The 25,257-nt window shown below is 42.5% G+C and overlaps 1 protein-coding gene across 1 annotated transcript in view; it reads right to left on the minus strand.

The window, feature by feature from the left end:
• Positions 1-314: 314 nt before the first annotated feature.
• GPR50 (G protein-coupled receptor 50) overlaps positions 315-25,257 on the minus strand; it is a 218,908-nt gene continuing 193,965 nt past the window's right edge. Inside the window, exon 2 of the mRNA XM_083159436.1 lies at positions 315-2,460. Coding sequence (XP_083015562.1) covers positions 1,595-2,460 — 866 coding nt within the window. The 3' untranslated portion in view covers positions 315-1,594. The remainder of the gene's footprint in view (positions 2,461-25,257) is intronic.

The raw sequence follows: 25,257 nt of genomic DNA on the forward strand, positions 1-25,257 counted from the left end.
CCCCCCATTGCCGCATGCTTACCTGTCCACACGTCCCGGCTCCCCTCCTGGCTTCAATAAATTATATGCAGATGGACCACGATAAAATGGCCGCCCCCATACCGCAGACAGTTTCAGAGAACAGTCTGCTTTTTGGGGCGGCCATTTTATCGTGGTCCGTCTCCATAGCTTTGATTGAAGCCAGGAGGGGAGCCGGGACGCGCGGACAGGTAAGCATGCGGGGGATGGGGGGCGGGGGATTACTATAGCACCGCAGCCCCCCCCCCCCGGCGCCCCCATATGCACAGCGCCCCCCCCCCCCCCCGCGACCGCGGGGGCTGCGGTGCTATAGTTACGCCACTGGTTACAACCCTCTTTCAAGCTTGACACAAATAGAATGCTGCCATGTAACACCAAGCCTCTCATTGGATTTCATACATCAGGCCACTTATTGAGGGCAAAATTTACTAAGATAGGAGCTCTATTTCACATGGGATGTTCCTATGGGCAACCAATCAGAATCTATTTTTTATTCATTTACCACCTTCTATATAGATAGTGTCTGATTGGTTGCCCATAGCAACATCCTATGTGAAACAGAACTCCTTTCTTAGTAAATTCCCTGATGAATCTAGTACAATTTCAGGCCACCTATTGAATGTCATATAACATCAGGCCACTCATTGGGTGTTGTAGTACATCAGACCACTCATTGGATGCCATATAGTACCAGGCCACTCATTGGATGCCATACAACACAAGGCCACTCATTGGATGTCATATCATTTTAGGCCACTCACTGGATGTTATGTAACATCAGGCCAATTATTGGAGGTCATAGTATGTGGCTGAAATATTTTGTATTGCTTTTATAAGAAAAGGAAATTTACATACATTGTCATATTGTAAAAACTAACAAAAGCGGCTCATTCAATGATCTACAGTAGCTAAATGTGTTTATCTCATTGTTTGTATTTTTCAGGCGTATGCATCATGTGGCTCTCTAGTAATTGCCATTATAAAGAGTATAATATGTACTCTTGGAACAGTTCAGGGAATGTAAATATAAATGGATATTCTTCAACTACAAATCAAACTTTTGTGATCTGTGTAGAAGCTTTAAAAGGACTCTATACCAATTACCCAAATATGAATTTGTCCAGGAAATGCTGTAAGGGCTGACCTGGATAATATCAATGAAATCATCTACTGTATGCAGACTGCCTCTATACACTCTCTAAACTCTACAGTCAGAAATGAATCATGAGAAGTTCTAAATATTGTCAATTAACTCAATCCAATAATAGTGATAATAAAATCAATGGAATATCCAATGCTAACTCATTTTAGATTTTATACTTGATAGATCAATAAAATAATAAAAATCCTTCCACTTTAAAAAAGCAACTATAATCATTTTAAACAATTTTCACAATTTGTCAATACAAAATTATAAAGAGTAAAATGGTTTTGACTGCTTTTTCAATTAATACCATTATTGTGTAGAAGATAATTATGTTTATCCTTAAGTATTAGGACAAAGTGCATGGTAACAGGCACATGGTGATAAATGTTAAACATAATTTGGAATAATGAGCATGGCCGTCCAATGTGCTTATACACATATGTCAGCTTGATTGTTGTTGGTAACAACTGGAGATGGCTTGCTTTTAACTCCTTCGGTTCCACCTCTTGAAGTGTCAACAAACAGGAGTCTTGGAGTCCACAAAGACATCAATATTCTTTTGTATTCCTTGCGAAAGTTTTGATTAAGCAGACCATAGATGACGGCATTGAGACAACTGTTAAAGTAGGCCATGAAATAGCTCAACACAAATAGCCATTTTGGGATCTTCGGAGCCACTTGAAAAGGGTTAATGGCTACAGCAAGGCCGATTAAGTTTAATGGTCCCCAGCAGACAGCAAAAAGGACAAACACAACAAACATAGTCAAAAAATTCCGGAGGTCTGTAGGTGTCAACTTCTGCTTAGAGTCTTGTCTTACCCTGTGCTTGACTTGAATAACAAGGACCCATATTCTCAAGTAGCAGAATGACACCACAGCAAATGGGACAAGAAAATGCACCACGACCACTGTTATTGTGTATGAAGAGCTGACTGTTTGTGCAAAAGTACATGAGAAAATCCGTGGGTCATACTGTAAAGAGCCAACAAAAAAGTTTGGTACAATTGCAATAACAGTCAGTATCCAAGTTAGACAAAGATAGCAAAGGGTGCTCTTCTGATTATAAAGCTTGTCATACCGCAGGCTATGGCAGATGTAGCAATATCTGTTAATGGCTATGGCTGTAATGTTGAAGACAGAACCAATGACACTTAGTCCCATGATAAAACCACTTATTTGGCAATGAATATTTCCAAGTGTCCATCCGTTATGGAAAATTGCTATTAAGATAACTGGGTATGGATATATCGCCACTACCAGATCTGCAACAGACAAACTGACGACAAAGATATTACCTAGAAATAGAAGAAAAAAAACATATTTAGTAGAGCGCACAGCAATAACGACACAATAAAACTAGCATTGATGCACAAACTAAACTTCATATCCCATCTTGATACATGACCAAGTCAGTGATGGCTGGCTGATTTGTTAATTATTCCAGGGAACATACCATGTAACCTTTAACCTAAATATAGATCACTAGCCATAGTTCCCCTGTGTTGTAGCTACTGTATATCAAGTATGTTCAAATTAATCTGTATTATTTGACCTATTTATGCATTATTTTTTAGATACCTAATTTCTCCCAATTATACATCCTAGATACCCTCCTGTCCAATATACAGACTTCATGTATATTTTTATCATTTTGGAAACTACAAACAATTATAGAAGTATCAATTTTAGTTAAAAAAAATGATCAAATATGGTGTCTTTAAGCTCTGCTTATACAGATGTAGCGCCGCTCATTCAGCCAATGGCTGGTGATAGTATCACCAGCTGCCAGCCTCCTCCAGCCCCCGGCAGCCGACGGAGCTCCCCGCCGTCTCTGCTGCCTCCCCACACACCCCCTAACCCTGGCCATCTCCCTGAAGTGGAGACGGGCAGGGTTTCAGCTCCCCACAACCGAGTGACTGGGACACGCGTGCATGTGAAATGTTAGTGCGTCCCAGTCAAATGGAATGACTCTCCGCCACCGCTCGCTAGAGGGAGCATTCCAGTGAGCCCTGGAGCTGCATGAGATGCGCTCCATCTCCACTTCAGGTACACTTCATTAGACAGAGTGATTTTAATGAAAATCCAGAGTAAACAGATCATGGTTACATTGAGTTAAGCAACTTATGGTTACTCAGATGCCTGATGGTCATGCAGCGGGATCCAATGCTGCTTTCTAGATGCAGCCATCATATCCCAGATCCCAGAATGCTTTTTACTTAAGACACCTCCTGTGGTGTTTGTAGCACAGTTGCTACATACAAAAACGCAACAGTGCCAATAACGAAAGCCTCCGAATTAGGCCCACAGGTTTTGATCCTTTGAACAAATAAGGTCTTTTTTGTAGCTGTAGATAAAGCATTTACTCTTTGAGCCACATTGGGTCAATCAAACTCCTTTAAAGACTTTATTGAAGTGGTTATCAGAGAATTTCAATAAACGGATGTACACAAAGGGGCTGATACTTAGCCACACACACAGTAGCTGTAGTTGCGGGCAGCCATGGAAGCCTTATGCCTATATGAACATCTGTATGACTGATATGCAGTTTTGTGCATCTGTAAGCGGAAAGCCACAACGCCCATTGATTTTATGATAGGTGCTGCAACCGCCATAATATGTTCTAGCACGTGCATCAGCCCTATGCTAAGTGCACGTGCATCAGCCCTATGCTAAGTGCACGTGCATCAGCCCTATGCTAAGTGCACGTGCATCAGCCCTATGCTAAGTGCACGTGCATCAGCCCTATGCTAAGTGCACGTGCATCAGCCTTATGCTAAGTGCACGTGCATCAGCCCTATGCTAATTGCACATGCATCCCTTCCCTTCTAATTTCAAGCTCCATATGACTCAAAAGTTAGATGAGATGCAACAATGTGTAAATGCGATGTATGGGAAAACTCACCATAAGCTGCCAAGTCTTCTGACCCAGAATCAGCCCCAAAGTAGAGAAGGATTTAGAACTCATGGGGCCCTAGATACCGATGTGGGGCCCCTCTCAAACAATCCAAAGCACTATTTGTTTGCTTCTGATTGCAGGAAAATTAAGTACCTTGTCAAGTGCACAGTCTACCGATAAATGTTGAACTATGTGAATTGCGTACAAATCTGATTCAGGCTTTTTGAAGTAGTCTTATTACCCGTGCCACATTTAATGTATACTGACTGCCCACATACAATGGATTAAACCATTTTGTGTGCCCAAATAGATTTTATCCTATCAAAGAACATCCCCTTGTACCCACCAGAACCAGCCCCAGATCTTGATTTGTTCCAGTGGACCACAACACCATGGCTTTCCACCAACAGGACAAGCTCAAGCAAACCTCACACGGTGGACTGGACTCCATTGCTATTTGACCACTCAATACATCACAGCACAAGTACGGACCATAGCATTCAAATCTACACACTCGATTGGTGGACGGTAATAACTTTATTTCATCTGGTCTGATTAATTCTGATCTTCCCAGGAACGTATGGTCCTTATCTCAACTGAGAAGGGTTGTCATAAGTGCAGCTTTTATCATACCTCGGTTATTTTAATTTCATAGTATGGCTATTGACTATTTTACATAATAAATTACATTTATTGTAAAGTCAGGGCAATTGATATTGCTTTTTACTAATTTTAGCGCTGCTATTTTCTTCTTTTTTGTACTTATCCAGGATTGACGATCTGGGTTTCAGCAGCTGCTGGCCAAGGCAACTCTTGTGAAAGCGCCACCACTAGGGTGGCCCGGGACTGGCTTCTCCAGTCCCGGGCAGCGCGGCTCTGCGTAGCATGCCGAAGTCAGAGGTCACGCTGCGCAGGCCGCATAGGATTTCTCCAGGCTGTCCCCGGCATAAACACCCACCCAGCCACAGACCAGGCCGCCGGCACCCACCCAGCAGTGGACCAGCCCACTCCCCATCAACCCAGCTCGTCCTCCCACCCGGCTCCATCTCCGCTGTTTGCCCACCCACCGGGCTCCTGGCCACACCACGCATCAGTAAGTAAATATGCGGGGCGGCCGAGGCGTATTTTTTATATTAGGGAAGCCAATCCCGGGATCCTAGGAATCCCGGGATTGGGCATTTTTCAATCGCGAATTCCGAGATTGAAAAAATGCCCCGGGATTGGCATCCCTAGCCACCACTAACCTATGGGGTTTTTTGTTCTGTTATTCAGAGATGTCATTACAATGGTTTGTTTTAAAAAAAAGTCCCAAATAAGAAATAGGCTTTTAAAATGCATATTTGCCTTTTTATGACATTAACTTTAAATAAAACCCTCTTGTGATTAATTTTGATATACAGATCATCAGCAGATGACATATTGTGCCCAATTACTGCTACAGCTCAGGTCTTTACAACCTGACAACAGAACTAGAAAAGGTGCATTCAGACCAATTACTAAGGAAGGCTTCAACACAGAAGGGATAAAGTTATAGATAGAAGAGACTGTGGGTGTAAGCTGTAGAACATTATTCTGATGTGTTCGTTCATTCAGGCAGATAATTGTGCTGCATTGCCCCAATCAACAGACTTAATAAAGTGCACTTCAGAAAATAATGTAGAAATATAACAGTTAATCATTTTATAGAGCTTAATAAGTAATATACTATACAAACAAGAATTATTCCGTTTTATAATAATAAATTCCTGATAGGATATATCTTTCGCCTATCAAACTCTGAAGAATAATTTTAATTAGGGTGGAATCGGGATTGAAAAATTCTTAATACTGGGATTCCCATGACTTGATAGTGGCACTGGCAGGGAGCAGTAGGACTCCATTTATTATTATGCCTATAACAGTGATATCAATTTAAATAGGGGAGCTGCACCAACTGCCAGTGAGTGAGTTTGCAATGGTAGTTGGTCCCCTATTTAAATTGTGCTGAAGCCCCTCCTCTGGAGCCGCCCCTGCTTACTGGTAATGACAGACTGAGGAAATCTACATGCAGTACATGACATGGCATGCACAATGAAACTGAAAAACTAGACTTTGTCTTTCAGTTATGTTGATTATATAAAATATAGGATTAATTGCAGGGGAAAGAAATATAAACATTGCTGACCATTTATAAAAATATTTATTTAAATAATAAAGCATTTTCTTTCATCCTCTCTTGATATGCCACAGACAGTAGTTATGCTTTACATGATATGACCCAAATCCCATGCATTCACTAAAAGTAATAGTTACATGCATATGTATTGTGAGATGCTTGGACATCTTACAATAAGACCAGCATACAAGCACACATACACATAGGCACTTATTATGGTTCACTTGCAAAGGGAAATTCCTTCTCAAATTGACAACCATGTGCTCTCTAGGGGGTGGGGGGGGGGCAGATGTAACTTGTGCAGTGAGAGTTAGATTTGGGTGAATTATTTTTTTTCTGTGCAGGGAAAATACTGACTGCTTTATTTTTACACTGCAATATAGATCTCACTTTGAAGTAAAACCCCACCCAAATGTAATTATCTGCACATGTCACTCCCCCCCCCCCCCCCCCCCTGCAGTGCACATGGTTTTGTCCATTTGAGAAGGAATTTGCCTTAGCGAGTGAACCAGAATAAGGGTCATATTCTGTTAACAATATTTGATGGAGAAATACAAAGTCGTCATCAATCTATATAGGAAAATAAACCATCTTCAGGCATCTATAAATAATATTACCTGGACAGCATCTGCATACTGCGGGAAGAGTCTCTGGGGGAAGACCAGTCACAGGGTCCCTATATGCACAACACCAACCCTAGTGAGCTTAATGTCGCATCTCCATGCACCACAATCATAATCTAGTGGATCTACAAAGTAACACATTCATACAGTAAGTTTCCTGGACCAATATACACACAGAGACAATATACGCAATTTACTGCGCACACTGGCCTAGTTCTCACTTAGGGCCAGATGTAATAAGTTTTAAAAATTGATCAAATGGAGAGTGATAAACAGCAAGCCAATCAGATAATTACTGCCACGTTGTAGGCTGGGTTTGAAGAATGACAGGTGGCAGCTGATTGGCTGGTTTTTATCACTCTCCCCTTTATCACTTCTGAAGCTTGAAACATCTGGCCCTCAGAATCAGCCCATTATTTGTTTAGTTTATGTACAGTATATACCTGTAAAAAATTAGGTATTTACCCTGAACAGAAACAAAATAACTCACCCAAATCTAACTCTCTCTATACAGGTTACATCTGCCCCACCTGCAGTGCACATGGTTTTGCCCATTTTGAGAACAACTTTGTACTGCGATCAGATCTGAATAAGGGCCTGTGTGTGTTTGCGTGTGTGTGTGTGTGTGTGTAAGAGAGAACTCTTTGCAATCCAATGAAGTGCCCACATTGCATTATATTAGTCAAATGACCTCAACCATATATATAGCAACAATGAAGCTGGAAATAGTCTAGCTCACTCCCCTACAGTATGTCACTTCTTAGCATCCTGTTTTATCAATGTGTTCCAACAACACAGGGTGTAACGATCTTACATGCTTTTCATTCTAATAGATACATTGGATCAAGTATCAAAATTTAGATATTTTTTTTTCTTTTTTGATATTTGGTGTGCAATAACTCTAATCCTGATTACTCTAAGCTAGTGTTTTCCAACCACTGTGCCGTGGCACACTAGTGTGCCTTGAGCTGTTCTCAAGTGTGCCCCCAGATCTAGAGATGCCCAAACCAGTTTACAGCCACCACCAGTTCAACTGTAATTTACTGGTCTCTTTTTTTTTTTTCATGTAAAGGGCCAACGTATTTTATTTTTGTTACCTGTGGGGACCAGTGTGATTGTTTTTATATATGGGGGCCAATAGGTTTGTTTTTTTTCCTGTGGGGGCCAATGTGTTTTGCCCTGTGAGGCATGGTGTGCCTTGGCAATTTAAAAATGTTATTTAGTGTACTGCAAGCTAAAAATGTTGAAAATCACTGCTCTATGCCTTTAGTGGTAAATTAACTAAAGCTTTAGAATATGAAGGTGATATTGCCCATATCAACCAATGAGATTCTGTCATTTTCTAGGATGCAAAAGAGAAATGATAGACATAATCTGATTGGCTGCTATGAGTAACATAATCTCTTTTCATGTTTTAAAGCTTTAGTAAATTAACCCCATGGGGGGGTATTCAATCTGGCAATCTGACAGTCCGAGAGTCGGAATCCCGGGCATTTTCTTCCAATCCGACAGTAACTCGACAGCCAGAATTCAATGTTTCGGTTGTCGAGTGCCGGAAAGTCGGTGGATTCGACAATCCATGGCATTTTCCAACAATGCAGAATCGCCTCCATATGGAGGCAAGTATCTAAGAAGACGAGTCCTGGCCAGGATGGTGAGTTTTTTAGCCAGGATTGAATACTGAGCTGCCAATATTTCATCTGTCCGAAATATCGGCAGACATTGAACATTCCCCATTGTGTGTAGAAGTGATGTAAAGTATTACTTAAAGATCCTGAAGTCACAGATACATATACTGTATGAACCATTTTGGTTTTCAAAAATTAATGGAAAAAAGAATTGATGAAAAAAATAAGTATATATGGAATTTCTAGTTCTAAGGAAACTATTGTCTGAAGACGGGATGGTTTTACACATTGCTGACTATATCCTAAATGATAAAAAGTTTTTCATTATCTGTATATCGTTGACAGCAGTAATAGACAATTCAAATTACAATGGAAGCACTGTTGTGAAACAAAAAGCATACAGTTAAATAACAACCCTACAGTACATTATGCTAAAAAGGCAATTTTTATTCTAGTCATCAAACAAGCAGAAACAGAAGGGAATATTATCTAATTACCATATGATTTATTTTTTTATATTTGAAATGTCACCGCTCTTTTTTTTATCATAATAACTTACTTTAAAATATAGAAAATAAAGAAGTTATTATATACTGTATACAGGAAAGCCATTTTTCAGTAATTAAGAAAATACAATATACATAAAACAGCATTGTCTGTTTTGCAGACGAACACTATGGGAAGGTCAGTACAGGTTCAATTTCAAAGAGCAACATTCAGTTCACCCTTTAAAATGCAGAGATAAAGGTTTACAGTATCTATCATGCTCTATATTTGCTGCAAATGCGTTTCTTCAAGAAATGTGACTGAGAAGACAAGTGAAAATGCTAAAGAATTAATCAGATTATGTTTTTGGAACTGATCAGTAGCCAGTGCCATAACTATAATTCTTTTCTCCCCCCTGCAGAAAAAAAATTGTGGCGCGGGGAGAGGGGAGGAGGAAGACAGAGAACAAAAAAGGAGAGAAAAAGGAGGGTAGATGTGTGTGTGTGTGTGTGTGCGCAGGGCCTCCACTAGTAATTTTAGGTCCCGGGACTGACCTTCAGTCCGGGCCCCCCCCCCCCGCAACCCCCCGCACCCGCAACCCCCCGCCCCGCACATCCCCCGCACACACCCCCACCCTGCACCCCCCCTTCCCCAGAACTGACCTTTATTCACACCATTACTTACCTATCTGCGGCATCCCACGCCGCCTCAGGAGCTCACACTGCAGTGCACAGTGCAGCCTGCAGAGCGCCGAGCCCCTCTGTGTCCTAGGCTCGGCGCTCTGCAGGCTGCACTGTGTATCATGCATGCCTGGCTGGGGGGCCGCCGGGTGGGGGAGGCGGTGTGCAGGGGTGAGGGGTGTCACTGTGGGCAGCTACCCGGGCCCCTCCAGAGGCCGGGGCCCGGGACTGCTGTACCCACAGCACCCCCCTGTCGGCGGCCCTGTGTGTGTGTACTTACCTCCAGCGTTTTTCACATCAGTGAAGGGTCTCCTTAGCGGCGCCAGCTCATTGTTCCCCTCAGTAGCGCCGGCTCACCACATCAACGTCAGTCACCTTAGCGGCACAGGGTCGCGGTCTCATCAGCGCTGTCAGCCCTGGGTCTCCCGCACAGCGCCAACCGGAGGGAGCAGACCAATTATTTGCGCCAGGGCTGGCCAACGTGATGGCAGTCATTGAGAGCAGCGGAGGCTGCTATGGGACCCAAAGCTGAGGGAGGCCCATCTTCCCTGTCTAAATTATGGGTGTGGATGGAAAGGTCTACAATATTTAGATCGGCAGTCAATAGGTAAACATACGAAAAGTCGACATAGACAAATGGTCGACATGGAAAAGGTTGACACACAAAAGGGTCAATGTGGGTTTTTCTAGAGGTTTTTATGTCAATGTCGACACCTGCTGACATAGACATCCAATTAGTGTAGCATGTACCCTCCCATGGTTTGCTTCGCTTGCTATGCTTCGGGCATGGCACTTTATTGTTAGCAATCAGAATCCACCTGGACGATAGACAATGAAAGAAAAAAACATGAAAAAACCGTGTCGACCTTTTGAATGTTGACTTTTTGTTTTTACATATTGACTGTCGACCTAGGCCCTGTAGACCTATCAAACGGAAACCTAAAGTTACATTTTTTATATATATTTTTCACCTTTGAGTGATACTGTAAATGGGGCCCTTACAAATGCTTGCTATGGGGGGGGTGTGTAGAATATCTAGTTATGCCCCTGGTTTATCAGGTGACTTGTCCTCTTTTTTTTATGGTCAAAATAGCTCAAATATTTAGACCCACTTACCTGTTTATTAGCACATACTTAACCCCTTCCCGACATTTGACGTATATATACGTCATGGCCGGGATGTACTTCCCGACACATGACGTATATATACGTCATGACTTTAAACTGTCCCCGCGTCTATAGACGCGGGGACAGAGGGACAATGTCTGCTGTCCCTGACAGCAGACATGTCCCTGCATGCCCAGGGGGGGCTGCGATGCCGCCCCCCGTCGGCGATCGCTGTGATTGGCTGTTCAGTGTGAACAGCCATTCACAGCGTTTTCCTGTGTTACCGGCGAATCAGACGCTCGGTAACACAGGTGTCAATCACCGCCGGGCGTCAGGGGGCATGAAGGGGTCATCGGTGACGACGACCCCTCACCCCACCTGCCCCCAAGGCTGTGATTGGTCCGTGGGACCCACGGACCAATCACAGCCAAGGCGCGTGATTTAAACTAACGGTGACTGCACTGCAGACGCCATTCCGGTCTGGAATTGCGTGCAGAGCGGTCACCGTGCTAATCTGTCCTGATACATACCTGATCCTTGCCTGAAACTTACCTGATCACCGCTGATCACCGCTGGTAGCGTGCTGCCAGCAGCTGGATGCTTCCTGGATCTTGTGACTTCCTGTGTCCTGCTGCTGCAGTGTCATAGAGTCACAGATCGTGAGAGATAGGGACAGATAGTGACAGAGAGTGATAGAGAGTGATAGAGAGTGCTATATTTTGTGTCTGCTGCACCCCCTTTTGTGCTGATCACTATATCTGAGGTGATCAGCAACTTTTTGGGGGTGCAGAGGTTTTTTTTTTTATATATATATCTGTCAGTTGCAGCAAAGGTTGTGCTGCCTGTGCAACTGACTGCTGCCCCCCCTGCTGCCCCCCCTTTTGTGCTGGTCAGTTTAAATTAATTAATCAGCAACTTTTTGGGGGTCCAGGGTTTTTTTTTTATATATATATACCCTGTCAGGTTGTGTGTCTGCTGCCCCTCACTGCTAATCAGTGGTGCATCACTGCATCACTGATCTGCAGTTTTTTTTTTTTGGAGAGTGCAGTGGGGTTTTGTTTTTACACCCACGTTGCTTGTGTGGGTGTCCTGTGGCCGCTGAGCGCTGATCAGTGACGTACAATCACTGAACAGCATTTTTGGAACAGGGTTGATATCATTTTTTTTTCTGCAGTTTTTTTAAATTGTTTTTTTTTTTTGGAGAGTGCTGTGGAAATTTTTTTTAAATTGTTTTTACACCCACGTTGCTTTTGTGGGTGTCCTGTGGCCGCTGATCAGTGACGTACAATCACTGAACAGCATTTTTGGCACAGGTTGATATCATTTTTTTTCTGCAGTTTTTTTTAAATTGTTTTTTTTTGTTTTTACACCCACGTTGTTTTTGTGGGTGTCCTGTTGCCTTTGAGCGCTGTTCAGTGACGGACGTTACTGACCAACATCTGTGCTCAATTTTTGGCGCAGGACCTTTTTTTTTTTTTTTTTAACCCCTTCAATTTTTATTTTTTTTTATTGGGATCAAATTCCTGTATAAAGTATTTTTTTTTTCTGCACTACATACACACTACACACTACATACCCCCCGTGTTGAAATAAAGTTTGTACCCTCCCTACACTATACACGTGTTGAAACATTACACTTACAGAAACACAAAAATAAAAATGGCATCCCAAATGTCATCCCAAATGTCATCCCAGTCATCCAGAAGAATGTATTCAGCGGAGGAGGCATATGCCATGCTTGCCTCTGACTCTGACACAGCCAGTGATGCAAGCGGGGAATTTGAAGGTTTCGCCTTAAGCTCCTCTTCCTCCTCTGCTGATGAGGGACCCCCTCAAAGACGCCCCCGTAGAGCAGCTGAGACCCCCCCCCCAAATGATTGATCCCGTATGGACCCCACCACCAGACAATTTTGAGCCCCAGGTTCCTGAGTTTTTGGCCATCCCAGGAATCCAATTTGATTCAGCAGGTCTCAGAGAAATTGACTTTTTCAAATTATTTTTCTCTGATGATTTTATAAATTTAATGGTGGACCAAAGTAATTTATATGCCCAGCAGTTTATTGCTCAAAACCCCACGTCATCATTTGCTAGGTGGACCCCTGTAGATGCAGTAGAGATGATGACGTTTTGGGGTCTGGTGTTACATATGGGCATAGTAAAAAAGCCAGAAATTAGGCAATATTGGAGTACAGATGTTCTGTACAGCACCCCATTTTACCGTATGGCCATGGCTCGGGCTCGTTTTGAGATAATCCTTAAATTTTTACATTACACCGATAATACACTGTGCCCACCCAGAGATGATCCCACCTTTGACCGGCTATTCAAAGTCAGGCCGGTCATTGATCATTTCAGTGCCAAATTTGCAGAGATGTACATCCCTGAAAAATTTATTTGTATTGACGAGTCCCTTATACATTTTAAAGGAAGGGTTAAATTCCGCCAGTACCTTCCCAGTAAGAGGGCAAGGTATGGCATAAAAATGTATAAGCTGTGTGAAAGCACCTCAGGGTACACCCACAGGTTTAGGGTATATGAAGGGAAGGATTCAAGAATTGAACCGCCAGAATGCCCCCCCTCCCTCGTAGGTGTTAGTGGAAAAATTGTCTGGGATTTAGTGCACCCCTTCCTGGATAAAGGTTATCACCTCTATGTGGATAACTTTTACACTAGCATCCCCCTGTTTAAGGCCCTTGGTTCAAGAGGTACAGCAGCTTGCGGTACTGTGCGTAAGAACCAAAGAGGCCTCCCAAAAACGCACATTGCCCAAGTAATGAGAAGGGGTGAAAGCAGGGGAATATGCACCGAAAATATGTTGTTGGTCAAATATAAGGACAAGAGGGATGTCCTTATACTGACAACAATTCATGGAGACAGTACCACCTCCATCCCTGTACGAGGTACCAGTACCCACACCTCAAAACCTAATTGTATCCTAGATTACAATAGGTACATGGGCGGAGTGGATCTTTCAGATCAGGTACTGAAGCCGTACAGTGCCCTGCGGAAAATAAAAATCTGGTACAAGAAGCTGGCCGTGTATATCATCCAGATGGCACTGTATAACGCTTACGTGCTATTCCGTTCTACCAGCCAGAGGGGGACATTTATGCACTTTCAAGAGGAAGTCATAAAGGGCCTAATATTTGGGAACCAGCAGGCAGAGGGCCCCAGTACTTCTAGTACTGGCCCCCGTATTGTACCAGGGCAGCATTTTCCTAACGAAATCCTCTCCACTGCAAGAAAGGGCAGGACACAAAAAAGGTGCAAAGTTTGCTATAAAAAGGGAATAAGAAAGGAAACTATTTTCCACTGTGAAACTTGCCCCGACAAACCCGGCCTATGTATAAAGGAGTGTTTTAAAATATACCACACATCTATGGATTATTAGGTTCATCATTTCACCGTGCTTCGGGGGTCTTGCTAATGCCACATAGCACCCACCATTCATTCCACCAGAATCTGAGCTGCAAAATCCAAAAATCACTCCTTCCCTTCTGAGTCCTGCCATGCACCCAACTGGTATTTTTTGGTCACATATGAGGCATTGCCATACTCGGGAGAAATTGGGGCACAGATTTTGGGGTGCTTTTTCTCCTTCATACCTTCTGAAAATGAAAAATTTTGAGCCAGAACTGCATTTTTGTGTAAAAAAATGTAATTTTTCATTTTCACTGCCCAGTTGTATCAAAATTGGTGAAACCCCTGGGGGTTTGAAATGTACACTATACCCCTAGATGAATTCCCTGAGGGGTGTAGTTTGCAAAATGGGGTCACTTGTGGGGGGGTTCCACTGTATTGGTGCATTGGGGGTCTTGCTAATGCGACATAGCACCCACCAACATTCCACCAGAATCTGTGCTGCAAAATCCAAATATCACTCCTTCCCTTCTGAGTCCTGCCACTTTTTGGTCACACATGAGGCATTGCCGTACTCGGGAGAAATTGGGGCACAGATTTTGGGGTGCTTTTTCTCCTTCATACCTTCTGAAAATGAAAAATTTTGAGCCAGAACTGCATTTTTGTGTAAAAAAATGTAATTTTTCATTTTCACTGCCCAGTTGTATCAAAATTGGTGAAACCCCTGGGGGTTTAAAATGTACACTATACCCCTAGATGAATTCCCTGAGGGGTGTAGTTTGCAAAATGGGGTCACTTGTGGGGGGCTTCCACTGTATTGGTGCTTTGGGGGTCTTGCTAATGCGACATAGCACCCACCAACATTCCACCAGAATCTGTGCTGCAAAATCCAAAAATCACTCCTTCCCTTCTGAGTCCTGCCATGCACCCAAATGGTATTTTTTGGTCACATGTGAGGCATTGCCGTACTCGGGAGAAATTGGGGCACAGATTTTGGGGTGCTTTGTCTCCTTCATTCCTTGTGAAAATGAAAAATTTTGAGCCAGAACTGCATTTTTGTGTAAAACATGTAATTTTTCATTTGCACAGCCCAGTTGTATCAAAATTGGTGAAACCCCTGGGGGTTTGAAATGTACACTATACCCCTAGATGAATTCCCTGAGGGGTGTAGTTTGCAAAATGGGGTCACTTGTGGGGGGGTTCCACTGTATTGGTGCTTGGGGGGTCTTGCTAATGCGACATAGCACCCACCAACATTCCACCAGAATCTGAGCTGCAAAATCCAAAAATCACTCCTTCCCTTCTGAGTCCTGCCATGCACCCAAATGGTATTTTTTGGTCACATGTGAGGCATTGCCATACTCGGGAGAAATTGGTGCACAGATTTTGGGGTGCTTTTTCTCCTTCTTACCTTATGAAAATGAAAAATTTCGAGCCAGAACTGCATTTTTGTGTAAAAAAATTAATTTTTCATTTTCACTGCCCAGTTGTACCACAATTGGTGAAACCCCTGGGGGTTTGAAATGTACACTATACCCCTAGATAAATTCCCTGAGGGGTGTAGTTTGCAAAATGGGGTCACTTGTGGGGGGGTTCCTAAATTTTAGCATCTTATGGTGCCTAGAAACCTACATGGTGCCTAAAAAATAATCTCATAAAAAGGAGGCTCCAAAATCAAGTAGGTGCTCCTTCTATTATGAAGCCTGTGGTTTGGTCAACGTGCACACTAGGGCCACATATAGGATATTTATGAAAACAAAAGAATTGGGGGAATCAATTTTTAGTCACATTTCTCTAGTAAAATCTACTGTGTTCCTTAGAAAAATGTATTAAAATTGCAAATCTGCAAAAAAAATGAAATTTTGAAATTTCACCTACACTTTGTTTTAATTCCTGTGAAACACCTAAAGGGTTAACAAACTTCCAAAATGCTGTTTTGAATACTGTGAGGGGTGCAGTTTTTGAAATGGCATCATTTATGGGGGTGTCTCACATACAAGTCCCTCAAAGTCACATCAGAACTGAACTGGTCCCTAAAAAAATCAGTGTTTGAAATTTTCTTGAAAATTTGAGAATTTGCTATTCATATTGTAAGCCTCCTAGTGTCCAAAAAAATTAAAAGGAAGTTGAAATAATGATGGAAACATAAAGTAGACATATGGTCTATGTTAGTTATTAACTATTTTGAGTGGTATGATTATTTGTCTCACAAGCAGAAAATTTAACATTTTGCAAATTGCTAAATTTTCCATTTTTTTACGACATTTTGGTATTTTTCACAAAAAAACACAGACTGTATCGACCCAAATTTACCACTAATTTGAAGTACAATGTGTCACGAGAAAACATTCTCAAAATCACTGGGATAAGTAAAAGCAAAAAAAAGTTATCCCCACTTAAGTGATACATGTCAGATTTGAAAAAAAGGGCTCTGTCAGGAAGGCAAAAACTGGCTTTGTCAGGAAGGGGTTAAGCAAGTTTGTGGTTACAAAGTTAAAGAAAACTTTGACCTCCAGATAATTCTGGTGGAGAATTATCAAATCTTATAGAGAGAGAAAGTGGAGAGAGATAAAGGAGCAGGTTTATGATTGTGGGAAGTACCTGCGCTGAGATGTTTTAACGTCTTGGCTGCTGGAGTGAGATCGCCCATTCAGCTATCCCTGGCCAGCTGACTGGGCATGCGTGAGATCTCCCATACAGCCTGGACACGGCAGCAGATCCAGTCAGGGACATGGCTGTCCCAGGTGCAGTGTATGGGCAACAACATCTTTAGCTGTCGAAATTGATAGCTCCAGGTGTCGGAATGGTCAGCGCTGCAGACTATTCATATATTGGCTGGCATATTGGTGTCATATCTTGTATCCTGCATAGCGCCCCTGTAATTTGCTGGTATTTACAGCTTACTTACATGGGGTAGAAATGGTATCCGCTCATATAACGTGCGCTGTTACCGCTTATCCCCATAACGATTTTTCGTACATCTACCCCAAAATACCACCAATTCAGTTCCTAGCTGTAATGTGTCAAACTGTTTAAAAAATGCCAGATGGGGGCTGATTGGCCATTTAACAGTTGTATCGACTATTGAGTAAGAAGAAGAATACCACTCGTGGTTAAATCTGCCCCTTTATCTTTCTCCACTTTATCTCTGTGCAAGCTGTAAAATAAAAACACATGACATTTGTCTTACAAAGCTTTGATAAATCTTCCCGAAATCTATTAGTTTGTACATGACCCTTGTAACTTTGATAAACACATTGCTTTTTCGTTTCCGTTATCTGCGGGGGTTTTAGTTTTGTGTTAATATCAAGCCATCAAGCTGTAAATAGTTATTTCTTTACATTGCCATGAGATTGGTGTAAGATTCAGCACAAAACAGATCTTATACTCTAATTCTGATGAATGCAGTCAGCAGCCCTGTGTTATTTCCCAAGGCAACAAAAGTAATCAACTCCGAATGATGACATAATTATATTTTAGAAAACCTAAATTGGAGTTAGAAAGATTGAACAGTCTGTTCTGTGTATGAACATGTACAGTATAGAGTTCCAATGCCCCACTTATTCATAGAGCGGCTCTTTTAGAACTACAGTACATATTACACAGCACCAGAACGATTTGAGATGATAGAACATATCAGCAGCACAATTGGGGGGCATAAAGTGCTGCAGGTCAGTAATAATTAGTCTCATTACCAGAGGTGCACACTCTTCCTCTGCGCTAATTCCTTTTCCAGCCACATCGTCTTGTAAAGTGGGCAATTTAAGGTAAATATGGTAGTTTTGTGCTGTTCATTCATTGTATTTATTTATTATTTCTTAACAGTTTCTTATATAGCGCACGCATATTCCGCAGCTCTTTACAGAGTATAGTTGAACTTACACATCAGTCCCTGCCCCAGAGTACCCGGAGTAAACTAACTAAAACACAGGGATAATATACAAACTCTGCACAGTTAGGGCCATGGTGGGTATTGAACCCGTGACCTCAGCGCTGTGAGGCAGTAATGCTAACCATTAAACCGTCCATGATGCCCCATTTGCATTGTATTTGCAGCTATATCTAGCCCAGGACAGACTCTTGTGTGCTGGGCTGTGAAGAAAGGCAGCTGCCTGCAGTAGCAGCTTCCTGCTGGGGATGGCCATCGGTGCAGTCACCATCGATGGTTGTCATCGATGGTGATTGTGCACCCAGCCATCGATAGCCAAAAACTATGTGATGAATAACCATCAATAGTTTTAGCTATCGATGGTTATCCATTTTCTTTGACTGATTGGCCCGAGGACCATTCATAATGTGGGGATGGGGCTTGAAGAAAAAAAAAGAAACATCGTTTCTACTATGCCATCGATGTAGGGAAACCATCTGGTTCTCCCCCCATCGATGGCAAAAGTATTCAACATCGGCAATCATCGATGATTCTGAATGATCGATGGTCGATGGCCATCCCTACTAACTGTCTGAAGTTTGCATATGTGTGTGTATGTGGGAGGAGCAGTTGCACCCATCACCAAACCCCCCCTAATCGCCCTGTGTGGTGAGCATGGCCACATATAAGCTATAATTTGTTTTATATTTTTTCTAACTAGGGGGTCAGAACACACCTCCCCACATTGGCCACACCCACTTCCAGTATTGGGAGCTTGGCAGAGCTGTCGGTGCTCCTGGCTATACCTGGCCCAATGTGTTTAGTAATCTAACTTATCACAGTCATAATACATTAATATTGAAATAGGAAGATGAATAATATGAAAGCAGAGGTATTATAGGCATCAGGAACAGGAGTTTGACAATTTTCAGCAAAACAGATCAGCTTCATTAAATAGGGTTATATGTACAGTGCTTTATCATCCAAGTGTCACGTTAAGGGATCACCATGTTTTAAGAACACGCACTGTACATTGACGTAGGCAGCTTTATTTAGAAGAGAGAGCAATGATAGTCATTATCTCAGGGACAAAATACCCTTTACTCAGCACATATTCCATATTACCTCCCACACCTCCATCTCTATGTTACATGCTGCCCCACATCCATCTTTATGTTCCTCCAGGTCCTGTATCTTGTTTCTCCCATGCTGTAATTACTGTAACTTACACCTGGCTGTCTTTTTGTTCTTCTCTCTCTTCTCATTTCCTCTCTGACAGGTAGCTAGATAGGTAAAATAATGGTTACATTCAGGCCCATAAAATGTATCATCTACAGTGAAAAGGTGCTCACTGAGGTGTACTAAGCCTTAAAAAGTGCTAAAATGGAGAGTGATAAACCTCCAACCAATCAGCTCGTACCTGTCATTTTTCAAACACAGCCAGGGGCAAAGCAGGTAAGAGCCGAGTGGATGGGTGTTCATCACTTTCCATTTATCACTTTTCAAGCTTAGTACATCTGTCCCAAAGTACCAGATATGCTAACCTGCAACCCAAACTGCACAGGGATTGGTTTCACACAGAGCGGATCCTTGCTGTGCGAATGTGCACATTTGTCTGGTCCATAGCTGCCTATCTTCCTGCATTCTGCAGGAGACTCACTGAAATAACTGCAATCTCCCTCTCTCTCTCATTAGTCTAGCAATCTCCCTCATTTCACCTAGCCCTCATTACACTCTTACATTTTTTGGGGGGAAAAGGAATGAGCGATAGATACATTTACATTGAATCATCTGCACCATTTCCCAGCACTTTACCAAGTATAGTAGCTCTTACTTAATGCTTTGGGGCTCATCTATATTTGTATATAAGACATTTTAGAAGATTCCTCTCAGATGTAGCAGTGCACACCCACGCTTCTAGGTGCCACATTCACAATCTCTTTTCCACAATCTATTCATATATGGAACTAGACACGCCATTGAGAGTGTGGCATGCTAACTGTTCCTAAGATGATTGACAGGAAGCTGGCGCCTGGGGGTTGTAACCGGCCATTTAATGTCACAGTCGTAATAGAAAAAATGCTAGGTTGCTGAGGATAACGCAGGCGCAGGCGTGCCTAAGCATTTTAGGGGAGGGTTTGCAATGTCAGACCCGGCCCCTATAAACCTGTAAGTCTCTGGTGACCAATGGAAAAATCACATGATGGAGAAAGACTTAAGAATGGATTTTGACATATTCGCTCAGCTGAGAAGTCTTTGCTAGCTGTACACATCTATTAGCACAGTGAGCACATTCATCGCAAGGGGGGATTTCACTATCAACGACTACCTATTTGCTGGCTATTGCTAATTCGTGCAGCAGCGATCGGGTCTGAATCAGGCACAAAGGGGCAGATGTATCAAGCCTTACCAAGAGATAAATCCAAGGGTGATAAGGAGAGATAAACGTCCAGCCAATCAGCTCCTTACTGACTTTTTTCAAACACAGCCTGTAACATTGCAGTTAGCAGGTGATTGGATGGATGTTTATCTCTCTTTATCACACTTGCATTTATCTCTTATTAAGGATTAATACATCTGCCCCAAAGTCACAGATGAAGCACAAAGGAAATTGGAGTAAGTGTATAAACCATGTCTAGACTCACTCGCACACAGATGCACAAATGTCGCTTACCAAGATCATCAGTGTAAGCTATCAATGCAGTTATGTTGTTTCTATGTATATTCATTTTGAGAATATGTTGCACATAAACAGTGAAAAAAGGCTTGCGGCTTAGTCGTGATGCAACATTTGCTATTTGCAGCCATTGAAGCAACAGTAAAGCTGGCCATACATTAGAATGACCTGCATACTGTATGAAGCAGATCGTATGCAGTTCGTATGAGTGATTGAACTAGTAATCGTATGTGCTAGAAAACACATGTGATCTGCCAATAACCACAATCAAAGCCGAATGATCAACCATGCAGCACAAATGATCAGTGGAGCGACCTCTCAACCCGTGGGATCGTGCATCGCACTGATATACATCACGATGTGCACACAGTCGCTCGCACGACCTGTCAAAATCGTGCAGATTGGTCAGATATCATTCTGATGTATGGCAGTCATAAGAAACAGTATAAAGAAGATAAATAATGTCAAGCAAATATAATACAGGTCGAGTATCCCGTATCCGAATATCCGTTATCCAAATTATTCCGAAATACGGACTTTCCAGAAAGTGAAATTTTTTATTTTTTTTGCTAAAAACTCACTGGGGACATTTGTAACAGCATCACTGGGGACATGATATGTAACTGGCACTATATATGTGCAAGACAATGATTGCTTGGCATTCAAATTCAGTGCTGAGATAGTACACAAATTTTGTTTCACGTTTTGAAACCTTGTTTTTTGAACAATTAAAATATATTTGTGTGTATTTTATGTGGTAATAAAATATATTTGTGTGTATATTATGTGTTTATACAGCATAAATGCAAGATACTTCAAAATACATCATTGAAATATTAAAATATTCCGAAATACGGAATAATCCGTTATCCAAAATTCTCCTGGTCCCGAGCATTTTGGATACGGGATACTCAACCTGTACCATAAAAGTGTATTTGCTCAGCACACGACAGATCATTATGGCAGTCCCTAAGCAGCAAATGCTGGTACTGTACAACTGATATAAATCAGTATAAATACCTAATGTATCACGCTGAAATGCCTCTTACAATCAGTTTCAATAATGTGTTTTCATTACTTTATAACAGCCTATTTAATACTGGATTGGATTCCCTTATCCACATACAACAACTTAAATCACTTTTATGTGCTTATAGTTATATTTTTACCGAACATTAAAACCTTTTAACAGATTGAATTCATTTTTTTATTGGCGACTTTTTTCTTTTCCGTGTCTAGTCTCCGTGAGAAATCACTTCTCTAACCTAGTATAAGAAGGCTGCTTGACACAATCTAGGCCAGATGTACCTAATTCTATTTCAGGAATAAAAAATTAAGATAAGGGGTTCATAGGAGAGATCAAATAAATCTGCCAGGAAAGGTTTTGTTTAAAGAACAATAGACGGCCAGACTAAAGCATAGATTCTGAGCGAGCGTTTTAAGAAATATATTAAATTAGATATAAAGACACATGGTTGACAGTATCTCAGACCTTTACTGTGCCAAATAGCGATGTTCTTAATTACTTCTGGAACTGTGGCCACATCTAGAGGAAATGTGTTTGATAATTATTTTATGTTGTTGTTTAAATATTGTACCCTTGGCCTCATTAAATGTTAGGGGTAAAACCAGCTAAACTTTGCAGGAGAAATTTACCAAGATGTGTATTCTACTTCACATGTGATGGGCAACCAATCATAACCTACTTTTAATTTTTTTAGCACCCTCTAGAACAGGGCTGGGCAACACCGGCTCTCCAGATGTTAATGAACTACACATCCCAGGGGGATGCGGTCATTCGTCAGACTGCATTTAGGTCTACAGTCATTAGGTCGACCCCACTAGGTCGACTGGCAGGAAGGTCGACCTGACTTAAGGTCGACATGGGCCAAGGTCGACATGACTTAAGGTCGAATTTGCATAAAGGTTGACATGAGGAAGGTCGACTGGTCATAAGGTCGACATGGGTTTTTCACTGTTTTTTGAGCCGACATGTGCCGACAGGCGGTATTTCATGCCCTACCATCCACTAGGGCGTGGTGGGAGAATAAAATAGTGTGCCGAGCGCAGCGAGGCACCGTGCCCGAAGCATAGCGAGCGATGCGAGGGTCCGATTCTCATTGCCAACTGTGTCCATGTCGACTGTGTCGACATTCGGATAAAAAAACAGTGAAAAACCCATGTCGACCTTATGACCAGTCGACCTTCCTCATGTCGACCTTTATGCAAATTCGACCTTAAGTCATGTCGACCTTGGCCCATGTCGACCTTAAGTCAGGTCGACCTTCCTGCCAGTCGACCTAGTGGGGTCGACCTAATGACTGTAGACCTAAATGCAGTCTGACGAATGATCCCATTCCATCCCAGGATGCTTTGCATTAGTGTTGCTATGTGGCTATGCTGAAACTGATGCAAGGCATGCTGGGATGTGTAGTTCCTCAACATCTGGAGGGCCGGTGTTGCCCAGCCCTGCTCTAGAAGATAGTAGACAGGATCTGATTGGTTGCCCATAGCAACATCACATGTGAAGTATAATACACATCTTAGTAAAGTTCCCCCTGCATCTGGACAAACGAAGCTCTTATACAAATGGGGCAAATATAATTTTTATTGCATCGCCTTGTAATACACAAGCGCTTGGCAGCTTTCACTGTATTTTAGAACTGAGCTAGAATTTGCTTCCCCCTCCCAATCCAAAATCTGTCCTCACATATTAAATGTTTACAACAATCAGCAGCTCAACATGGATTTGCAAACATGTGAATTTGCACCTTCCAGATAGCTAGACTCGCATTTACTAGCATTTTGGGGGAAATTTACTAAAGGAAATTTGTAAAAAAAATAGGTGTATTTGTATTTAGAAAATAGAAATACACATATTTTTTACATTTACTATCCCGAAAATACGGCAATTCGTATTCGTATTGATGTGCTATCAATACGAATACGAATTGCCGTATTTTCGGGATAGTAAATGTCAAAAATAAGTGTATTTCTAAATACACCTATTTTTTACAATGTCGGCAACTGGTGTGAGCATTTGTGTAGGCAGCATAACTAATGTCGGCAACTGATGTGGGCATGTGTATAGGTAGTGCTACTAATGTCGGCAACTGGTGTGAGCATGTGTATAGTCAGCGCTACAGCGCTACTAATGTCAGCAACTGGTGTGGGCACGTGTATAGTCAGCGCTACTAATGTCAGCAACTGGTGTGAGCATGTGTGTAGACATCGCTACTAATGTCAGCAACTGGTGTGAGCATGTGTGTAGACATCGCTACTAATGTTGGCAACTGATGTAGGCATGTGTATAGTCAACGGTACTGTCAGCAACTGGTGTGGGCACGTGTATAGTCAGCGCTACTAATGTCAGCAACTGGTGTGGGCACGTGTATAGTCAGCGCTATTAATGTCGGCAACTGGTGTGGGCACGTGTATAGTCAGTGCTACTAATGTCGGCAACTGGTGTGGGCACGTGTATAGTCAGCAATATTAATGTCGGCAACTGGTGTGGGCACGTGTATAGTCAGTGCTACTAATGTCGGCAACTGCTGTGGGCACGTGTATAGTTAGCGCTACTAATGTCGGCAACTGCTGTGGGCATGTGTATAGTTAGCGCTACTAATGTCAGCAACTGGTGTGGGCACGTGTATAGTCAGCGGTACTAATGTCGGCAACTGGTGTGAGCATGTGTGTAGACAGAGCTAGTGATGTCGGCAACTGGTGTGGGCACATGTATAGGCAGTGCTACTGCTGTTGGCAACTGGTGTGGGTATATGGTTACACAGTGCTACTAATGTCGGCAACTGGTGTGGGCATATGGTTACACAGTAGCGCCTTGAGTCCTGTTGGAGAAAATGCGCTATATAAATTCTACTTACTTACTTACAGTGCTACTAATGTCGGCAACTGGTGTGGGCATATGGTTACACAGTGCTACTATTGTTGGCAACTGGTGTTAGCACTACGTATAAGCAGAGCAACTACTTTTGGCAACTGGTGTGGGCGTTCTGAATAAGCAGCCCTTCAAATGTGGGTATATCCAGGAGTATTCGGAGCATTATGTGTAGCATAATGTGTGTCAATATCATATGGGCATTATGGTGCATGGCATATTTTGTAAGGAGAAACATTATGTGTGGCATAATGTGTAATGGGCATTATGGTGTGCTGCATATTGTGTAAGGTGCATCATGATGTGTGACATAATGTATAATGTGTAATGGGCATTACTTTATGTATAATGTGCCGGTACTTGTGAGTTATCCGGGCGTCCGATTTTTAAATCGGGTCGGATCGGGACATCGCATCGCATCGCATGCGACCATCGGATGCGATGCGATGCGATGCGATGCGATGACCCGATTTTTCCATAGGAATCAATGTTAAAATGGACTGAGTCCATTTTAACATGGAATTCAATGGGAAAAAGGGGTCCTTTTCATACCCCTACTATCCAAGTGGGCATGGAGTTGGATATAAACCTGTGGCGAGCGTAGCGAGCCACCGAGCCCGAAGCGTGGCGAGCGTAGCGAGCCCCGCGAGGGGACACGGAATACCGTCCCCTCGCGGGGCTCGCTTCGCTCGCCACGCTTCGGGCTCGGTGGCTCGC

This window comes from Crinia signifera, chromosome 9 (genome assembly GCF_055691185.1).
Source record: "Crinia signifera chromosome 9, ASM5569118v1, whole genome shotgun sequence".
NCBI lineage: Eukaryota > Metazoa > Chordata > Amphibia > Anura > Myobatrachidae > Crinia > Crinia signifera.